Source organism: Oreochromis aureus, linkage group 12, assembly GCF_013358895.1.
Source record: "Oreochromis aureus strain Israel breed Guangdong linkage group 12, ZZ_aureus, whole genome shotgun sequence".
Classification (NCBI taxonomy): domain Eukaryota; kingdom Metazoa; phylum Chordata; class Actinopteri; order Cichliformes; family Cichlidae; genus Oreochromis; species Oreochromis aureus.
This window is the reverse complement of record NC_052953.1, coordinates 26,052,678-26,074,463: the sequence shown is the minus strand read 5'-3', so window position 1 is coordinate 26,074,463 and position 21,786 is coordinate 26,052,678. Positions and strand designations below refer to the sequence as shown.

The following is a 21,786-nucleotide window of genomic DNA, read 5'->3' as shown; positions in this document are numbered from 1 at the left end:
CATGAATTTGAAATACAAGTCTAACTTAAGATTCACTCTTTTCATTACAAATAATAACATTTTTACATGCTTAAATTTACACAAAATGTCAGAAATCTGCACTGTCTGTTCCTACTGAAAACAAGAAACAAAGCCGTTTATGATGCTATTACATGTTTTGATGTAATATGCAGTATATTTAGGTTTAGAATTTATATTCAAGGTTAATTGCCACTAGGCTTAAAGTCTTAATGGTAGCTTATTTTAATAAACATCACTGCCATATGCAAAATTAGGGTGGCAGTAGGGGTGGCAAGAGTTTATTTTAGGGTGGCACATGCCACCCCATGCCACCACAGTAGATCTGCCCCTGCCCACTGGTAAACCTTCAAATAACTGCTGGGTTACATGTCTGGAATATTAACGTGGGCAGAAAATAGCCTTATTAACAGTTCTGGTATTAATTAGAAAGGGATGAATCTATAGGATACATTAAGGATTGGGATTGGCTTGTTGTTATATACTTTTCAAACACAGGGCCCGATAAAGACTAATTCGGCCCGCTGGCCGGCTTTGGAATAAGGAGAGCATATATTAACTGTATTCACATTTAAGTTTTACAGCTTTTTCTACTGGTAAAGACCTCTCACATGGCCATTCATAATACAGAAAGGTAATTAAGTATTACTAATATAGTTTGTTTTTTAAAAAAAAAATCAATTTTCAGTGCCTTTTCTTTGGTTTATAATTACGGGAGAGTAATTCTATTATATACTACCTTGTAGAAAAACTGGGATGTGCTGAAATTACCTGCCTTTTTCTAATATTAAGATATTTTGGGGATTAAATGTGTAGCTAAAGTTCTTTACACTGACACAAAGGAAAGTTTCGAAGTAGGCTATACGTTGCCCATGATGTGAAAGGAGTTTGACATCGCTGAGGTAGAGAAAGCAGTTTCATGCTGTTTTTATTAAACTTCACACCAATAGAGAAAATAATATATAATACCATAGCAGCTCAGAGGTGCCTCACTGTGTAATCCTTAGATCAGGTATGCAGACATCTCATCTCACATCTTTACAGTTAAAAAAAAATGTTTTTTGAAGTAACAGCTTTGTTCTTAAAAGCTTTTTTTTTTTTTTTTTTTTTTAATTAAAAATATATTTTTTTTTAAAGAAGAGGAAAGGTGTAGTCTTTTTTTAAGACAATATGCAAAGCTTAGTTTCGCCTTTAAAAGCCTTATAGAATCTTGAAATGTAACTCAGTGTCTAATCCAAAGAAAAAAAACAAACAAAAAAAGAACAGTCATTACATTCAGAATTCAGGTTGAAAATTCTTTATTACTTTTCATCTAAATTGTACTTTATTCCATGTGACAAGGACATAGCTGTACACTGAACCCTTTGTTGCCCCCCACCCACACCCCATAGATCACCAAACTCTTACAATCTTTATTCAAGAGCCCATTTTAAAGAAACAGAACATACAAATTAATGAAATTCACAAAAATAAAAGTGCAATTTGTTTTAACTCCTGTAATATATCAGACATGTATAACACACTGCTGCAACTGGGAAAACCTTACAACTCCAGACAGCAAGTAGGGAAAGTTTTGTTTTCCCAGGGTGTTGTTCAAAAGCCATTACATATGTTTGATTTTATTTAAAAAAAAAAAAAAAGTTATGAGCTACCTTTAAATAAGGCAGTTTTTGTCTTGAGTCCTGAAAAGCTGCTTTCTTGAAGGTACAACGTTTTGATCAAGAGCAGCGGTAAATTCCCCTGAGCAGTCACCTGTCTGGCACATCATAATTTTCAAGAAACATGACTTGATTATCTCATTTATTCTTAATGCTCTAAGAAAGGCAATAGGGTTCCTTTGAATATCATCGTGATTTAAACCACAGCTATGAAAAACAGCTACTGTAAGTACGTGTAAATTTATGGGACCCTTGACTTTGGAATGGGCACATTATGGAGGTTTATTCAAGTGACTGGAGCCGTATGACACAAATGACCCTCACACTGTCTTACATTAGACCTAAGTTACCAAAGGGAAAAAAGAAAGATTACTGAAATATCTCAGTACTAGTAGACATTACCCAGAACCCTGAGTGACACACACACACACACACACACACACACACACACAAAAACAGTAGTTTAACACCACCGTAGGGACATGGGTGGTTATTTTTGTTGGCATCCTAACAATTGGATATCCGTTCTCTAAAATAAAAGTAACACATGAACTGACACAAATACCATCCAGTGGACCAAGAAGCTTCATTCCCTGATTTAATGGCTTAAATCATGAAGTGGACAAATTGTGCTATAATCAAGTTGTTTGCGCATCAAAGAGATTAAACCTTCTTCCTGATACGACATTTGACTTTCCATAGAAGAAAGACAACAGGACAAACAACTTAGTGACAGCTCAGCTTTCATTAGGTTTCCCAGTGCAGCTAATATTAACAACACTTACACCTGATGTCTCATTCACTACCCTGCCATATAACAATCATCGGCAAACTAGTGCTTCACAATTCCTCCTTGATAAATAAACAAGCCTGTATAAGCAAAGCGACACATGCTTCACAGGAGAGAGGAGACATTTTCATAAATCTAAATCAGTAACTTTAGAGAAGTTGACTAAGCAGTTTTAAACAATAAACATTGATTAAAATGCCTTTCAAATAGAGACCCAGAAGGGCCTATTCTTTCACAGCCAGAAAAATAAAATAAAATTAAGCAAAAACTATGGCACATAAGTGGACATTAAGATCCAAATTATTTCAGAAACCAACTCTGAGGCACCCAAAGAACCTCTACATGCACAGTGTGCCCAAAAAAAAAAATTAGAATTATAACGCTTATAACTTCAAAAGATACTGACATCTGAAAAAAGCTTCTTTGAGTTTTCAAACTTCCAGGATGAGAAAAAATGTCCCCAAATCGTATGTCAAAAAAACAGTTACCCAACTGTCAACGAACCTTCCATCTACAATCAGTCTGAGACAGACAGCTAAAGAAACTACAGTGATCAGACTGTAATCCTATTGCCTTAATTTATACAAAAATAAATCAACTATAGTGATTAATCTATTTTTAAACAGGTACAGTACAAAATGTCATATATATTAAAAAAAAAAAAAAAGTGTACAAACAGAAAGTAGATACAGAGGGTAAAGCCATCGGTCAACCTGCAAACATAACAGCGGGAGAGCTGGCAGCAGAACGTAGTTTTGTTGCCACAGGCCACATAATGCCATTACACCCTTCCTAGTGTGTGTGTGTGTGTGTGTGTGTGTGTGTGTGTGTGTGTACATATATTCTTATATATGTCCTCTTGTCCTGAGCTATGGTTGCCCACAAACGTGCAAGGGTGACGAGGTCAGACAAGGGGGCTTACTCTCTGTAAAACGACTTCAAATGAGTGTAGCTTCCGAGTGAGTATAGGACTGGTTACTTTGGCATAATTAGCCATAATAAAACCACAATACCTGAAAAATGTGTGTGTGCGCATTTTGCACGACTGCGCCAGCATTTCTTAAGCCGTGGGCTATTAACTGGAATTATATTTTTTATTACTATAAACCATTTTCCACATCAATACAGCATTAAAGTCAGCTTGCTGTTTAGAGAGTGGCTTGAGATTGAAACAGGATATATATATTCAGATTTTAGTGCAGCTTGAAAACCAGGTTCTTTGTTATTTCTTGTACTTGGAAAAAAGAAAAAGAAAAAAAAAAAAGAATTTAGTCCCCATTGTTACAGTATGAAAACAGTTTTCCTGTTATGTAACTGTTGATTTAATCAACAGCTACAAGTTCACTATAAAGGAATAAATGAAGCGGACTTTCTTAATAGTAATGACTGTAAACTAGTGGCTGTCTTAAAAGGTCAAAATCTGATCCAATATTAAATCTTGTACACTGTGGACAGATGTTTGCAGTAATGCAGGCTGTATGCTATAATCATAGAACCATAAAAAAAAAGTTAAAACACTAAACAAGTCATTTAACTGCATAATCATACTGTATATTGGCAAGAAAGTTGTGAGTGAACTTGGCAAATGGACAAATACTGTGAAAATATGGAGTGTCGACAGTTTGCATTACCAGTGTTTCAGGCCAGTGGTGACTGAATGATATGAGAGCAACAGAAAACTAATGAGACACAATAGCTACAAAAATCTAATAACTAGTGGCTATGAGATACGGATGAACCATGGCACAAAAGAAGAATCAAACAAACTAACCAAACATGTGTATGTAACACAGATTTCCCTTTGGTTTGGGATGTAGTGGAGTTGCAAATTGTAGCTTGATGACTGGAGTGCTCCAACCAGAGAAAACCCATGACACTAAATCCCACAGTTTGACTCAGATCTTAAAACAAAAAAAACCAAAAACCCTACATGTTCATATTTGCAATACAAATAGAAAATGGGCTTGTGATGGCCTACTTGGGTGTACTGTGTTCATGCCACTGTTGACATAGCAGTTCTTGGCATATGCCAAGGGCAGCTCATCAAGAGGGATTTAGCCAAAAACAGACAGCTATTGTTCATATTTGTATATCAGAGCAGCGGGGCTCAAGCAGAAACTGGGATCTCAGTGCTTCAACAAATGCTAGTTCAGCTTGTCCTGGAATATGTACAGATTATTGGTTGTGGCCACAGCAATGATGTTGTCCAGAGGATGCCAGGCAGTGTGGAGGATCTTCTTGTTAAAGTCCAGACTGTCTACACTGATCTCATCCTTTTTGCGCTTCCCACCTGTGCTTACTTTGCGAGGTTTCAAGACCGATCGCAGCTTGCTGTTTTCCCGCGACGCCTCTAGGGTCATGTCCTGCTGGTATCCTCGATCAAACATCCTGAAGAAGTTGTTGTAGGAACCCGTCATCACAACACTGTAGGTAAACAGGGTGTGAGTCAGCAAGCAGCCTTAACGTTACTGGCAAACACAATCCTTTTCAAGTATGGACATTAAATCCTGTCGTCTGTCATGAGCCAGTTATACCACTTCACCACCCACCCAAACCAAATTACGAGCCACATTATGGTCTGCACCGAGCAGATAACTGCAGTAAGTGATAAGGCTGTGTTTCTGGGTTCAGTGACGTCAGAAAAGGAGTATTCCCTAAAGCTCTGCGTGCGTCATGCGTGCATGTATTTTGCATGTCCAGGACGGCTGCAGAAAAAAAAAAAGGAAGCCATGGGGGGGAGAGCTTACCTGTCGTTCCCATTCCAACAGCATTCAAACTTATCGAAGATGCAATCATTCTCATAGAGTGAACACAACTTGCTCCTGAGATATTCATGCACCTATTTAAAGAAAGCAATGAGGAAATATACAGAGTTTCCATCAACAACTGTGCAAAAACAAAAACAACATTTACACTTTAATCACGTGCACGGACAGATCCCGCTAGAATCAATCCACCCTTACAGGAAGAAAAGTGATGCAGAAACTGGAACAGTATTTTTGTGCTGGCAAAGATTACAGACCTGATATGTCTCTACTGGTCGCGACTCCATATTGAGATCCCAAATTTTGACAGACAGGTAGTCCCGGGTCATCATGTAGCGTCCACTATGGCTGAACTTTACATCAGAGATGGATGAGATGATTTCAGAAAAGAAGGAACGATTGTTTGGATCTTCAGGCTCTTCAAACACTTAAAAAATTAAAAACAAACACATGCATTTCAGTGTCAATGACTGAAAGAACAAGCAATAATTTTTACAGTGGTCGAGTTGTTTTAAAGTAAGCCCAGAAACTGTCTTTACATGACAACAGCTTTGTAAAAGACACTGAATTTCAAAACTGGTTATATAAAAATAGAAATAAAGCATGAAAGTAACAAAGCCTTTCCGCTTATCTTTTGATATGTGCTATGAAATACAAAAGGGTCACCATTCTGACTGTTCTGAATAATTTGGGCTTAGCAGGTGCCAATCTATACGTACGTGCACTATGTTTTCTATGCTGTGAGCAGGAAGAAGAGTGTGTAAATCCTCTGTTATAGCCTCATGCACTAAGACCCACATGGCCTGGATACTTCATAAGGTGGTAGATGGGAAACTAGGTAGATGCACAGGGTTTCAGAAAAGATTCATGATGCATGGCATTGTAGGCCGACTGGTGAGTGGGCACACACTGATGCCAGCAAACCTAGCTTTAAATAGCTTCACTGCTTTGTGAACAACTTCAGAAAGTCAAAGGCCAAGGCAGAAAACCCAGACAGTAAATCTGGATAGATGCAATTCGTAAGCAGGGTCATTGGAGTCATCTATGCAAAGGACAACAGCGTAACTCCTCATCCTTTACAAAAAAGAAACATTTACAGAAACTGCGACATGTAATTTAGGGAGGAAGCTTATTGTTGTATCATGTTTTGCTACAGGTTGAGGAGATTAAAAGACGCCAAAGAAGAAGAAATGTGTAAACTATTACTGGATAAAAATAAGCTTATCCAAAACCGAAAACAATGTCACACAGGCGCAAAAAGAACATGCAAACTTCCCACAGTTTGTGCTGTGAGGTGACACTGGTAGATATAAAAAGAAAAAAAATTGATCTTCTATTTCTTAGGTGAATTTGTGAATTTTATGTTACCATGTGAATTGTATGGAATTGGAGAAGTAATTTGTTGTTCAATTTCTTTTTTGTTACAAAATTGAAGAAAATATTTTCAGAAAACAACATTTAAAAAAAAAAAACAACTTGATGAATGACAAAACCACAAATTTTATGTATGTGTTCATTTTTAAGCCTTCAGGCAGCGTATCTGGAGGATAATGTAGTCAGTGCAAAGACCTACCCTGCTGTGTGTACTCACTCCCCACTTTAAAAAGTTATGAAAATCCAAACCAACAGCTCCTTATGCCTGTGGTTTTTCTTTTACTTAAACACTGAACGCATTAAATTTCAACATATAAGTCAGCTTTGTTTCCTGTTGGTTCCCCTTAAGAAAGGGCTCTCACAACTGTGCAACTTTTCACTTGTCAAGTCTTCTTCTCAACAAACCGTCAGCTTTGTTCAAGCACATTGCACTAGTCTAGTCAGCCACCGTCCATGGCAAGAGTAACTTTATAATTGCAGCTGATTAATCGAGTGTTACACTGATAGGCACAATGAGAGCCCCCCATCGATCGTTGAGGAGACACACAGTCAAACAGTTACAGAAACACAAAAAGGGACTGACTTACGTTTGGCGTGGCTGTCGCATAGCGCTGCTGCCCTCATGTCACACAGGCGGATCGTGCCCTTGCTGCTGCTGTAGACAAAAGTGTTGCATTGGTTGGGGTGGAACTCGGCCGCTGTGATCACCTCTGTTAAATCTTCCATATTGGCCGGCTTAATGTCAACAATATCTGAAGAGTTGAGGTTAAGGTAAAAAACAAACAAAACCCTGAACAGACATTTCAGCAACTTGAAGAAAAATCTTTCAGAAATAAAATGAATTTGTATCATTATTATTATTATTATCATCATTATTATTCATAGTGTCGTGTTATCAGTTTGAAGACCCCATTAAAGCAGGCTTTACTGCTTGCAGGTAAACAGTCTGTGCGCAGATTAAAAGAAAAACTGCTATTGCCACTATCACAGACCATTATCAAATTCACTATGATTTATCTTTTTTAAAACTATCTGCATTTCATTTTAAACAGTGACTGGCACATGGAAAAAGTTTTGTCACAGATATCTGGTGACTAGGACAAAAGTGCCCCAAATCATGTATTCACTTGTGAATACTTTCCATTTCATGCTCATGTGTTTTCAACTTTTAACAGCTACATTAATCTCACAGATGACCTCTGACCTCATGATCCTACAGTGATAAAACCATTTAACATATTTTAGTTTGCATTCATTCTTTCCCCGGTTCAAGTGTTTTACATCAGTTGACGCAATCCTTAATAAAAGGCAAGAGTTGCACTGCATCGATCTTCCGGCATGAAGAGAAGATATGAGCGTCCAGAACGAGCAACAAATGTCAATTCAAGAAAAACGTGATTACACTTTGTATCTAACTCTGGTTCATCTTTGTTTATACAGCCTACATAAAACAACGCAGTAAGAACTCATGGGGTGAAATTATTAACATAAGATGTAGGAGGTGATTATTTTAGACTACGTTCAAGGCACCCAGTTAAACATCCCACGCTTTGGGGACATCTGGTGGTAGTATAAATAATGACACTGTGCTACAGATTAAATAGACACCAGTGAAGATAATTTTTTACCCTTGTCCAGTCTGCCTGTAGACACAGTGTGTACATTTTTAAATATCAGGCAAAGAATTGTTTATATGGCCTACAAAAATACATGAATCATGTTTTATTTGTTGCTAAGTAATACATAGTCTTTGTCTAATTTGACTGATACGGGGTGAGCAGGTGAACAGGATTAATAAGTCAGGCATCTCTTCAAAGAAAGGCTTAAAACTAACCACAATATATCATTCATTATTTCACATAACATTCACATACATTTTTTTTTTTTTTTTTAAAGTACTCTCCCTGGCTTACGCTCCTTTGAAAAAGGATAAACTGGGAATAAATAAGACAAAACACTGACAGAATAATTTTATATTATTGCAGTACTTTATGGAATTAAAGAATGAAAGGATACTAAAGCTGCGATCAGTGATCTCCAGATGCCAGAGGTTAACGCGCAGGTCATCAGCAGACAAGTAGGTCTCACAATCGCTGTTGACCGAGATGGAGTTGATGTGGTATGTGTGCGCGTTGGCAAACACTCGTCTAGGGCTGGCTTCCACCATCAAGTCCATGGGCCTGAATACTGGTACCTGAAAGCAAAAGTGGGGCTGTTTTTACATTTCTTTAATGGGAGATGCAGTAGATTTTTTGACCTTGATTTTAAATATATGTACACAGGCATGTTTAAAAAAAAAAAAAAAGGAATTTCACACTACAAAAAGAAAAAAAAAAGATTAAAAAGTGTCCAAATTATTTTTCTTACCCTGGTAAAGAGGCACAAAGATGTAGGTCAAAATGTACATAGATTTACCCATTTTTAAGATGGGGACAGTTACTTGCCCTTTAAACAAAGAAATAAAGGCATTGCCTCAGTATAAACGCAAACCTGTTGAACAGAGTCTATATTTGGAAACTGTTCAGCAACCACAAGAAGAAAAAAAGGGGGGGGGGGGTCTGTCAAAATTAAAGGTGAATAAAGCAGACATTACATCAACTGCAGCACTGCAGTAATTGCAGGAACAGATTGGTAATTTTATTAGTTCCATCTGTTTACTTGCTCATAAGATAAGTCAACGTCTCAATCAAAAATAGAACAAACAGTTTTGTAATGAGTGGAAGGAAACACGGGAAAGAAACGATTAACATTTATTCCAACTAATTCAGATGTAAATTACTAACCAGACTCAACGTATTAAATTTGCTGTTCATTTTCTTGATCTACTCATAAATGAATGGAAAGTAAGCAAAGCATCTCAGTTTTGGCTAACAATGTCAAACCAAAGAAAAGATCTGGACTGTAATAAAGCCAGTTCTACACACCCGTAGTGTAGTGACAGTGTTGGGATCTCTGTATCGCCCATCTTCTTCCTTCAAATTGTAGCCCTCTGGTCTTTTGTCACGCTCACTAATTTTCCACAGCTTTATGGTTTTGTCTGCCAATGAGAAAGAGCAAAGACCATGAGAGTCATTGAGTTATATTTACTCCCATATAAGGCAGTAGATGGCGTAACAAAAGTTCACATTTACTACAGCACAATAATTTACTCAAAAGAAAGTAATTTACAAACCATTTGTTGACAAAAGAAAATGTGCTGCATTCTTCTGAGGCAACCATCGAATCTTGTTGATCTTCTCCTCAATCTCAAGACTTTTCAGGTAGTCAAACTCAGGCTCGTGGCTCTGGAAGGTGCTGTAAACATTGTACTCTCCGCGGCACTGAAGCTTATTCTTACTCTAAATACAAAACAGATCAAACAAAAGTTCAAGTGTTATGAAACCAAGATTCAATGTCTCGGGTCAAGATCACAAGAAACATTGTACTTTTACCTGTACGTCTTTGTGTTATATAAACTGAGTTTGATGACCTACCTGCTCCAGAGTATTATGAATCAAATGTTAAAAATATGTACTGTTTCTATGTGTCACTAAAACATACCTCTTGCTCCTGCTGAAAGATGACAACACGACCTCCCTTGTCCCCAGTTGCAAGTAACTCTCCAGATTGGTTAAATTCAACAGTGGATATGATATCAGCTGTCAATAATAAAAATTGCAAAAATGAGACTAGCATCAAATATAAATAACCATACATTGTTTGTCAGAGTTTCTGATGAAGGCTATTGTCAATCTAATTATTGTAAATCGAATTGCTCTCTAAATGATTCACTGCCTTTCAATGGGAAGTGGTTTACAAAATGCCTCAGCAGCCCACCTGTGAGGGGTGAAAATCATGTCAACCATGGTGAAAACACAACACAGCAATGACGCACACATATTTATACACACACACTCGACAGAGCTGTGATCTGGTGAAACTAAACGTACACTCAACAATCTTAGGACACAAAGGAAAAAAGAACAGAAAAAAAGTTTCCATCCTCAGCTTCAGATTTAGCACTTTTCAAAGACAACCATTCTCACCAAGTCCTACAATACAACAATCAATCCCCACTTACACACTGGCACTACTATAGTGCAGTCGTTAACATCGACAGTGTGCGCCTGATACGACCCGACTCCATGCAACCCCATAAAACAATAGCAGACAGACTGAAGGCGAATCCTTTTTTACAGGAAACTAATAAAAGCGTTACTGGAGTGTTGTGTTTTGAGCCCATGTACTCCTATGTATTGACACAAGGAGAGGCTCTCATTTATACATGTTCCCAGACAAAGCTTACTGTAAACAAATGGGTAGCCCTTTATACATAAATATGGCCACCATGTACTGTAAACACACTTTTGGTGCTTTGAGTTTTCCTTTAGTTCGGAAATAATTAGCTGATAAAGGTTTTCTTTTAACTTGGCCACTCAAACAGATCTGTAATTAGTCAAATGTAAGTGCTGCTTCGTTAACAAATATGAAACGCCTATTAAAGATTCTTGTCTGGCTGAGGTAAAATCTTTTTCAATTCTAACATGCAGTTCTCTCCCAATCATGTAAACATTGTGTAATACCCCTCTAATACCCAGGGTGAACGGAGAAAATAGTGAATGCCATTTAGCACAATTATGCCAAAAATAGAAGACTGTTGTCAGTCTGTGAGAAACCAAATGGACTACAATACCACACCACTGATCCCTTATACCCATTATTACTCTAAAAAAGAAGGCATTACTTTTCATTGCATATTTAGAAATACCACAAATATAAAGTGTGGCAGCAGCACTTTGAAGAAAAGCCTAAAACAAGCGTGCACAGGATGGTGATCCTGGCAGCTCAGGCTAGCAAATGTTCAGTGACTATCACATGGACTTACCTTCAGCGACGTCGTCATCTATTGCTCCTTTGACTTGGGAGAAGCACCACTGCACATCATTGCTCCCACCACCAGGCCCTGCACACAACATGACCCCAAGATTGGACACACCACCATTAAAGAGGGACAACTTTACACGCGTTAGCCTGCAGCTAACTTAGCTAAAAACATCAATATGACAACGAGGCCTTAAGGAAATTCACAGTAACTGCGCGTTGCAACTGCTGCTATAAACTCATAGGCACAGATAACTACTTTACGTGTGTTTGTGGAGAATACCGCTCACTTTAACACTAACACTGACTTACACTGGCATCTTTGAATTATCCTAGCTCGCTAGCTAGCTTGCGCTGGTTAAACATGACATAACAGAGAAACCCATCATCGTTGTCAAACAGGTCAGCACCTGTTAATTAATAACCCCAGCCACTGTGGTAGTCTTTTCCCCTGTGATTTTACCTGCCATGGTGAGCGACTCGTAGAGGGGTATCTAAGCGGGCTCGGGCCCTGGACTGGAACAGTGCTGACCCGGGTCGGCTGGGAGGTTCTAGCGAGGAGCAGTGCAGGAATGAAGCCGGGAGTGCTGCTTGGTACTCTGAAGAACGTAAGCAAAAGTCCTCGGCCCTGCTATGCACCACGGAACTGTTTTACACAAAGTAATTAATAATGCCTACTATTGGCTTGTAGACTTTGCACTCTACTTTGAGAGTTCCCTCGCCTCTGCCTCTTTACAGCACTTTCAAAATGGCGAAACGCGGGCGGCGTTCAGCAGTCAACAGGGAGCGGTGAGAGGGTGCGCCGCGAAATTTTAAACCTACCCCTCAGAGACGTTGGTCATCTTCCTGTCTGCGGAGACCGCGAGGTCACTTGATTTACTGCGCTTTAAATTCATAAAAAGGGTAATAAGCAGGTTTTTAAAATATAAAACCCCGTATAACTGCTAGACCCCGCCCATGTGCATTGTTTCAGTGAAGAAAATCGAACTAACCCCGGACGCATGCTGAATTTAGAAAGTGGAGTCCGAAAGCTCCAAGTTTAAAACAGAAATTCAGATTTCTTAATAAATTTTAGAGGGGTTTTTAATTTGTTTTAATGTCCACAAAAGTTATTTCACATTGGGTGGATTTTATGAGTTACTATCTTGTTTACTGCCTATTAAATGTAGTCATTGCATGACCCACTGATTCCACTGAGTTAAACTACAACTGAATGGGAAATAAACTGAGTAATAATTGCAGTAGATGCATCTGACATCTTTGTTCAGCAGGATGTCTCTGAGAGTTCAGCCTCAGAGCCTTATGCGTCAATGTAAGCGTAACTAGAAAAAACGTTTCTTCCAAGTAAAATTAATCTCACCTACTAGGGCCCTGTGAGGAAGTTAGTTTTACAGTTATTAGCGAAGGAAAAGCTCAGGTGTATGATGTTATCAATGCCTCCCTTCGTTTCCTGGTAACTCTTTGGCACATGAACAGTTGAGAGTGTTTATACCAGAAAAAAGTGACTTGTCATAGCCAGAAAAACAAAGTTAAAACAGATTTTCATTGACAATGACTCAGCTCTATCAACTGGCTATGCAATGAAGGTGATTCAGCGTGTTTACTGCCTTTTATTCAAACCAGTTCACCTAGATGGATGGCAGCCATCTAAATTACCAGTTATACCTGTGCTCTTTTTTTTTCTTTTCTTTTTTTTGAATGACACATCAAAGAATACTTCCTAAAAAGAGGCCTGCTGCAACCTGTATGAGATTCTCTCAACACTATTTTGAATGTATATAGATCTAAGGCAAAGATTTAGGTTTTAGCTCATGGTCGAAATCATGAACCTTAAGCCACAGTGACACCTTAGTACATTTGAGTAATCTAAAAGGAATAAATGCAGTAAGAATACATACCCACTCAGTGTCAAATATTGTCTGATACTATTGTACCAAAGTATCATTCTTCAGTCTTACTGATATCTAAAGTGTCACAGATATAGTGCATGATGCATGTGAATATAAATGTTTTTCAGATTTCCTGGTCACATTTGTTAAATCTCCGTCATATCTGGTAAATGTCTATTAAATAAGATCAAATAAAACCAAACTACCAATCACACAAATGCTACTGAATGCTAATATGCTTGTTTGCTCGCTCCCTTTTGCCAGAATTTTCATGTTCAAACAACACAGGAGCTGACACTGCAGCAAAGCACATCAAAGAAGCCAGTGTGGAAATTTTTCTGTATACACTGTATAGTATAATAAGGCATACTGATTTATACTTCCCCAGCAACCATGTTAGGAACGTATTTCTTCAGTTAAAAAGCGGTCAGATGACTGTCCAACCAAACCAACTGTCACTCAACCACCCAGACCAACAGAGAAGAATCTCCACTCAACAGTCAGTGGGCCAAAGCAAACTTTTTAAATATATATAACCATCTCTATCCAAAATGCATCAAATGTACAAAAAAGCATAGAAGAATTCAGATCATTTTCTTGGATTTCAACATTTTTGCGCTGAGCAGTCCAGTTTCAATTTGCAATTAAGGAACTGTGCAGATTAAAGAGACTCTTCTCTTTATAAGTATTTTTCTATTATATTATCAAATAAATATATCTGTTAGACTCTGACTTCCTATTCAGTGTTATTTTCATTCTGACACTCACATAAACCGCTTGCTTCCTCTCTACTGCAAAAGGTGATGTAAGTATGATAAAGAAACTAACCTTAAAGAAATGGGGAGGGGATTTGTGGTCAGAAATGCGGGGCAAGTTCATTTTTCAGTAACATAAGATGGGATGGACAAAAAAAATCAAGAATCACCAGAGACCCACAGATAGGCAGGACAGGCTAACAAAAGCAAACTAACTGCAGGTTTATAATTTCCACTTAAAGATCTTAAAGAAGCGACTAAACCAACATGATGACATCACTGCTACTACTCATCTTCTCAACGATGACAGGTAAAAAGACTATGACCAACTCCTAATTGATATTATTCACAAATCATCATACTGTAAATAATGTTAAATATGATTAAAATAGGTATTACACTATGTATTTTGTACTTCATATATTTACACAACAGGGACTGTACATATTAACATTGTTGCATTTAAGCTAAATGCAACAGATGCAATCATATAGGACTTCTGGCCGCAGCTAATTTCCACACCGTTTGCTGCTTAGGCTTTTACGACACTGTATATCAATAAAAGTCTATTTTTTTTTCTTAAAATTGTACCTCTGCCCCATCTTTGCTGTTACCGAATTCTCACAGATTTTAAAAGCCAAGAGCCATTTTCACTCTTCTAATATTGAATGTTACTACAATGTTACCCATGACTTTTCTTTCTGTTTTAAAGAACATTACATTATGACAGATGATCATGATTATTCACATTACTTTAAAGTTTCACTAATGTGTTTATGGTAGGATTAAATCAAATGCCATGTCGTATTTTCCACCATGACATCAATGACCGTGAAACAGGTCTAAAAAGGCCCTCACTCTCTAAAAACTCATTTTTTACAGTGACACAGGGATTAATAATGCCAGTCAGAAGAGATAAGGACTGACAGCTTATGAGACCTAAGCTATATGGATAAAAATATTAGGCCACCCTCATATTACACCCACAGGAGCTGCTCTGCCAAACCCATGCCATGAAGCTCTCAGTGCACAGTTTTTGTGCAGATGTTAATGCTAGAAGAGGTCTGGAACTCCTCATTTATTGAGTTAATACAGTGTTGGAAACTTTCATTGACTTAGTGGCTCAGCAAACAGTGACTCTGCTTTAAAACTGTATGAGCAATCATACCATTTACAGTTGTTGTGAATATCTAAGAAGGAAAAAGTTTCATTAACTATGAAACTTCATAAATTTACAGTAGCATCCTATTACAGTGCCTTATTTGAATACAGAGACCCATTCTTTTACAAACCTTTGTAGTCTGCATGCCTACGTGCTTGATTTTACACACCTACAACAGTGGGACTTACTTCTGCCCGTATGCAGGGCACCTGCCACTAAAAACAAGAAAACACAAACATTTTAGAAATCTGTTAAAAACTTGTTGTTATTTATTAGCTAACAAACTGAATTCAAGTTTTTATACTGAAATTTGAGCTGGCACAAGCATGACAATTACTACTGAAATTGGTTTTTATTGGCTAATTTTGGATGTGATTTACTTTTTTGTTGTTGCTTTATAGTAAAACATAAAATTTATAAACTCACGTATAACAAGAATAATTATATTTTAACATTAAAAATATGATTTTGATTACAGAGCTCACAGATTAACCAGAAGCATAAAACATTACTTTGGTAATTACCAATGCTGTAAGTTTAGGGTAGCCGTGTTATAAAACCACCACCACCAATGGGTGGTGGTCTAATAAAGCTTTTTAAGTAAGCACTGTAGTTTAAGTCCATGAACTGTGGACTTGGTGAGACAAGAGGAAGGAGAAATGAAAACATGACTAAACCAATCCATGCAAAAACAAACAAACAAAACAAAACCTTAGAAATCTGGAAGCAGTTTTTTCACATGTACTGCATATTTTGTTAGCAACTGTGAAAAACAACAACAACAACAACAATAATAATAATAAACATGATTTAATGGTATATTAATTAATTGTAACATTATATATTGAAGCAGAAGTTCGCTTTTGCAGTAGTGACACTTTGAATCATAACAAAAATACTAACTGGTCACAGCATCATGCCTATATAGTAAAAATAAAAACAGCAATGTTTACAGCATGCTCTGCTAATAAAGTATCTCAAGACTGTTGCATGAAGAACTGTGCACCTAATTGATAAATTAATTTGCTTATTTGTTTTGTTAAATGACCAACATAATTTGAATATTTGTCTTCAGGTTGTGAGTTGATGTCAGATAGAAAGAACTGCACAGGAGGTTGGGTTCACGTCCCCTTCAACAACACTGAAACAAAGGCAAACTGTCAAATGGCTTATGGAAATCATACAAACTGCATTCTCACAGTGATCACCAGGAAACCTATGAATGAGAACAAAAACAAAACGGAAAAACATTGTGATGAACAGAAACTTGGTAAGACATGTTTTTCGTTTGTTTATTAATTGATGAATTCATTTTGGCTTCATTTTGTTAGTTTTTGTTGTGACTTTTTATGGCTTCAATCAAGGTAAAAAAAAATGTTATATGCAGTATTTTCTATGCAACATGGTGGTGCAGTGGTTTGCACTGTTACCTCAACGCAATGGGGTCTTGGGTTTAAATCTGCAAGCTGGGGGCTTGGCTTCTCGCCACATAATCCAGCTTCCTCCCAAATGTCCCAAAGACATTCGTGTTAGGTTAACTGCCAATTTCCCTTTGGCCACTGTGAATGGTTGTCTGCCTCTCTGTGTTATCAGTGTGATGGCCTGACAGCTTGTCCACGATCCACAGCTTGATCAGTCAGTAGAGTCATAAAGTTTGGTTCCAATTTTCTACTTTATTTACTGTTTGCTGTTATTTGCCGTTTTCCCTTTTAAGACTTTTCATAATCACAAAATGTTACAAATTTTACTAATTACAAATGTAATTTCTTAAATTTAAGATGCAATTTTAAAAGAAAATTTTAACAGAGTACTAATACACATACACACTTTACTGTAAAAATATTACACTGTTTGATTTTGTTTCATCTGTATATTTATTCGCAGTGAAATCAGACTGCATAAAACCATTTAATCAAACTGGGTACATTACTGCTAAAGTCACCATCAGATGTGATTATCCAAGAGAAGAAAACAAGTCCAGGGAGATGTTTTTCTGCAAAGATAATAATTCCATCTGTGAGGATATTTTACCACCACAATTTCATCAAAAATGGACATTCACAAACAACAGCCAGGGCTTTAACGTGTCCATCAGTAATGTGTCCCTACAGGATAAGGGTGTCTACTGGTGCGGAGTAAAATTATCTAATAGCTATGCACTAAAAAAAATAAGGCTGGAAGTTAAAAGTGAGTACTCCACAACTTCATTTTCTGAGTTTTAAGTTCTACATTTAAACATGTTGGCAAATCTCTGTTTTCTATAGGTATTAGTGGCTTTACAAAATCAGAAACTGTTGGAAAAAACTTCACATTCTTGTGTAACTACACCCAGAGTGAGCAGTCACTTACAAAATTTATCTGTAAGGGGGACGACCCATCTGCATGTCAAACTCTTGCTAATACCAACAACACAAGCAAGAACGAGAGGTTTTCCATGAATGACAACAAAACGCAGACAAACATCAGCATAACAGTGAGAGAAGTAACTGCAAACGACAGCGGGACGTACTGGTGTGGAGCAGAAAGCCCAAACAAACAACACAGTGACATGTTCTTCAGCAAATTATTCCTGACTGTCGGTGAGTCATCATTTATTTTAATTTTTTTTTTTAAAGTGTGTAGGTGACCTGGTTCAGAATACAGTTGATATCACAGGATGGTAATCATGTATATGTACTATCTTTAGCTGGTGATATGCCCCCCCCCGCTGACTTAAAAGCCTAATAAAAACTATTAGCCAGAACCAATAACCACCTTAAAATTGTAAGTGAAGAAGAATACACGTCTGTGTCGTCTGGAACCACGGGAAGCGCTTAATAAGAGGAAGTGGTTTGATACTCAAATAGCTACTAGAAGAGCTCAGTTGTTTCAAGTTTAATTTTCACTTTAAGCATACAGTCATGTGTCCACAACTTACTTGAGACTTTTAGTAGCTCTAAACCTGAACTTTTCCTCAATACAGATTTGCAGCATCCATCATTTAGTACAAAGTGCAAACAGTCACTTTTAGAAAGCATCTGATTTTTAAATCTCAACTCTGTCATTATTAAACTGAAAAAGTGACGTGACAGCAGGAAATTCTGTCTATCCATCCATCCATCCATCCATCCATCCATCTGCTTCTACGTTAGTTTGATAAAAGTTAGGTTCTTTATGTTTTTGCCTCTGTATGAAAGAATCAGAGTCTGAAATCTCTGAAAATTCAGGATTTTTGTTTTGTTTTTTCTTTTGTTTTTAACTGGAACCTTCTGAAAATTAAAAATAAGAAAAGAAAAGAAAAACATTATCAGCTCGCATACGGGAGTTTCAGTTTGTATCGTTTGATTTCATGAATAACGCTACCCTTTATAATGAAGAAGAATAAACCTGACCTCTAACTTGCCAACTTTTTGCTTTCAGTATCAGCAACATCATCTCCAACTACTGTTTCTTCTACTACTGTTTCACCAAGTTCTGGTGAGAGCACATGTGGTATCTCAAGACTTCTGCAGCAGAAGAGAAATACGTTTGAAGATGTTCACATATAAAATAATATTTAACTTGACACTTTTGTAAATGTCTTTTTAAATTTCAGTTCTAGAAAGTTATATTGTTTTGAGTGTTTACAGTTTCAAAGAGTGGATCATGTTTTTTGTTGTTGTTTGATTTATTTTGCAGGCCTCTTGGTGGAACCTATTACTTTGACTCTGGTCTGTCTGTCCGTGTTGTTATTTCCGGTAGTTTTGATCCTTATCTACAAACGTAAGAACCGTCATTAATCTTTTGTACATCAAGAGAAATACTTAAATGTGTGCTTTTTTTTTACCCACAAATCCACATCCGTGAAGTTCCTTATCTTGGACAGATGACGGAAACGGTACATCAGACTTGATGCACAACATTAGCAGAATCTAGAGATTTTAAAAGTAATAAAGTTGACCATCTTTGCTAATTTCTAGTTAAATCAGATGAAATGAAACCAAATTAGAAATATTATTAGGTAACTGGTATTACCTACTAATTTCTGTTTGTTTGTTTGTTTTTCTCTGTCAGAAAAAAATACAGGAACTGGCACAGCACCACAGCATAACAGGGAGGTGGGTGTGAACTTTTTTGAGGTTTTATGTATAACTATAGCGTGGTGTACTGATAGTCAGCAAACATGGTCGGAAAATTAACGTTATCTCCCCTGGTTGTGGTATGCTGGCAAAATACTTCACCATAAATGGACAGATGATAATACAGTGGTGTTTTACAAAGCAACAAATATTATTCACATTATGGCAAAAAGAAAGCAAATGTATTGCAGGATGTCCTCTGCACATACTGGGAGAGGATGATGAATATGAAGCATTTAGACGGTGTTTTTCATTCTATTGTTGAAGGACTGTTCCTATGAAAGGATACAAGAGAAGCTACGGAAGACAAACTCAAAAAATCTAGAAAACCCTTCTGAATCGGCAGAATACGCTACTGTTAACTTTCAAGGCTGCTTTGACACAGTTCGACCCAGCACCACCACCTGTGAATATACTACTGTGAAGTTTGGCAGATATCCAACCAACAGTCTGTCATTCAGCCACCCAGACTGACAGAGAAGCATCTCAACTCAGCAGTCCTCAAACAACAGAAAAAATTAAAATAGAAGAAAAGATCCGCTCAAATTTACAAAATGTGTGGTTATGTTTTTGGTAGCTCTTGATGACTCGTTTGATATGATGGCTCGTTTGGATTACATCCACCAAGGCCTTCAAGGTTAACTTAATGATTTATTGATCGAATATTGGCAAAAAACAAACAAACATATATCTTAGAAACTATGATTACAAATGCCATGTGTATTTGCCAACAAGTAGAAAGTAGCATATAAAGATTTAAAATATCCTGTCATATTTGACCACTGACCTCTCTTCAAGGTCAAAAGATTAATATAAGTTTTAAAGTGATAATAATGCTGTATAGAGGTATTTAAAACGATGTTTCCTACTGCTTTGTTTGTATTATAGGCACATAGGGAATGATATATGGGGATTCAAAATATTTCATTACTTTGGACCACTAACTCTTCTTTAAGGTCAAATAAGGTCGAACTTTCATAAAATGCCTTTTATCTTTAAAACTATACTTGAAATTCTACTTGCTTTGTTTGTATTGGCAACATTACATGATACTGGTATATGGGGATTCTAAATATCACATTACAGTTTGCATCCAAAATAAAATACCATCCCTTTAAATCCTGCCTGGATAATGAGCTGTCTTGGCAGAGGTTACCGCTCTCGGAGTGCTTGTTGTTGCTTTTGAATAACCTGTCCGCACACAAATAGCTTTTTGAGTCACAAAGATTTTTAATGGGACTTCAACAGTGGTCTTATTCTGCAGTCTTACGTTTGCGGGAGAATTTCGGAAATGGAGCAAATCAGCAAGATATCTCTAATCAGCAAACAAGCTTAGTGTAGCATGTCATTATAGGATACAGCATCCATCTGTGGCTCAAATCTACTTGAGTTACAATGAGTATAAAATCAGGACCTAGGTTGTAAAATAATATATCAAAATGAAAAGGTTGGAGAAGTAGCTGTTATGAAAGACTCTCCTTAAAGGTTAACTAGCCTTGAGCAGCTTTAATACATTAAAGCTGCTTCAATAAATATATTCTCCTACAGTGTTTAAGAACGTTTAACACAGTTATGGTAGTGTGCCTTCAACGTATGTATCTGCTCCGGATGATCGATTGGAGTATTGTGCCTCTCAGATCATTAATTCCATTGTTGATGCCAACATTGATTTCTGATGGATGTGTTTGCAAACAACAAAAAAGAAGTTGCACTTAGTTAAAATTAGTGCTATTCATTGGTTATCAGACAAACTGTTTGTTTCCAAAAGGAAAAACAGACTGAGACCTAAAATGATCAGAACTGGTTAATATGGGGGAGTTTAAGTCCATTTACAGGATCAAATAGCTGGTCATTGAGATTTCTCTTAAAATTGGTTTGAAATTCATCTGAAACTTCATTGTTTTGTTTTATTGTTATTTTGTATGATTTTAACCTGTTGACTCACAATTGTACTGCAACTGTTTGAGAGTTGTGTTTGTGTGCTGACTTATTTTTTTTAATTTTTACAATCTCTGCTGCCATTTTGGCCTCATAACTTTTGAAAGAGATTTTTAATCTCCCTGAGCTTTTAGCTGGATGACTAAAAAATAAACATACTGCATGACATAAACCATACAGAGGGGTTGTGATTGTGGTGCCTTCTACAGACACACTGTTGCTGGTTTGATATGAGAAAGAAAGTCACATCCGGCATGAGAATTCCAGAATAACCGTATTCACACACCAGTGCATGGATTTTGCATAGTCTAAATTATTAAAACTCTGCTAAACAGGTAAAACAATATAAGGTCATAATATTCTCTGGGTTATTTTTTTTAGCTTCTTTATAGCTTTGCAAAATGTTATGAGCAGTTTACGTGTGTGTAAAAATAGCTAAAAGCACACATTAGCTAACATAAAGGAAGTAGGATGTCTAAC

The 21,786-nt window shown here is 37.0% G+C and overlaps 2 protein-coding genes across 8 annotated transcripts; one reads left to right on the top strand and one right to left on the bottom strand.

Moving 5' to 3' along the window:
- Window positions 1-1,299: 1,299 nt before the first annotated feature.
- On the bottom strand, window positions 1,300-12,278 carry ppp2r2aa (protein phosphatase 2, regulatory subunit B, alpha a). 2 transcript variants are annotated; one of them, XM_031744368.2, is made up of 10 exons: window positions 11,929-12,278; window positions 11,470-11,547; window positions 10,146-10,243; window positions 9,778-9,943; window positions 9,530-9,642; window positions 8,622-8,799; window positions 7,193-7,357; window positions 5,489-5,658; window positions 5,214-5,305; window positions 1,300-4,890 (listed from the first exon to the last, which is right to left on the bottom strand). In XM_031744368.2, the coding sequence occupies exons 1-10, from the start codon at window positions 11,933-11,935 to the stop codon at window positions 4,611-4,613; spliced, it is 1,347 nt and encodes a 448-aa protein (XP_031600228.1). In that variant the 5' UTR covers window positions 11,936-12,278; the 3' UTR covers window positions 1,300-4,610. The 2 variants fall into 2 exon arrangements, with proteins under 2 accessions (XP_031600228.1, XP_031600224.1); XM_031744364.2 differs by lacking the exon at window positions 11,929-12,278 and having other exon boundaries at window positions 11,470-11,560.
- Window positions 12,279-14,268: 1,990 nt separating this feature from the next.
- On the top strand, window positions 14,269-21,786 carry LOC116323901. Of its 6 annotated transcripts, none has more exons than XM_039621000.1 (9): window positions 14,269-14,419; window positions 16,347-16,541; window positions 17,156-17,458; window positions 17,536-17,850; window positions 18,671-18,727; window positions 18,929-19,012; window positions 19,099-19,127; window positions 19,304-19,347; window positions 19,636-21,786. In XM_039621000.1, exons 1-9 carry the CDS (start codon window positions 14,377-14,379, stop codon window positions 19,691-19,693), a joined length of 1,128 nt encoding a protein of 375 aa, XP_039476934.1. In that variant the 5' UTR covers window positions 14,269-14,376; the 3' UTR covers window positions 19,694-21,786. The 6 variants fall into 6 exon arrangements, with proteins under 6 accessions (XP_039476934.1, XP_039476935.1, XP_039476933.1 ...); XM_039621001.1 differs by lacking the exon at window positions 19,099-19,127 and adding an exon at window positions 16,865-16,906; XM_039620999.1 differs by lacking the exon at window positions 19,099-19,127.

Coding starts and splice junctions, on each gene's coding strand:
- ppp2r2aa (XM_031744364.2), bottom strand. CDS start 11,560: ATGTTGTGTGCAGGGCCTGGTGGTGGGAGCAATGATGTGCAGTGGTGC. Junction 9,944..10,145: donor TCTTTCAGCAGGAGCAAGAG/GTATGTTTTAGT, acceptor TTTTGTATTTAG/AGTAAGAATAAGCTTCAGTG. Junction 8,800..9,529: donor ACACTGTCACTACACTACGG/GTGTGTAGAACT, acceptor TTTTGCTTTCAG/GTACCAGTATTCAGGCCCAT.
- LOC116323901 (XM_039620999.1), top strand. CDS start 14,377: ATGATGACATCACTGCTACTACTCATCTTCTCAACGATGACAG. Junction 17,459..17,535: donor AATAAGGCTGGAAGTTAAAA/GTGAGTACTCCA, acceptor TGTTTTCTATAG/GTATTAGTGGCTTTACAAAA. Junction 18,728..18,928: donor TACTGTTTCACCAAGTTCTG/GTGAGAGCACAT, acceptor TTTATTTTGCAG/GCCTCTTGGTGGAACCTATT.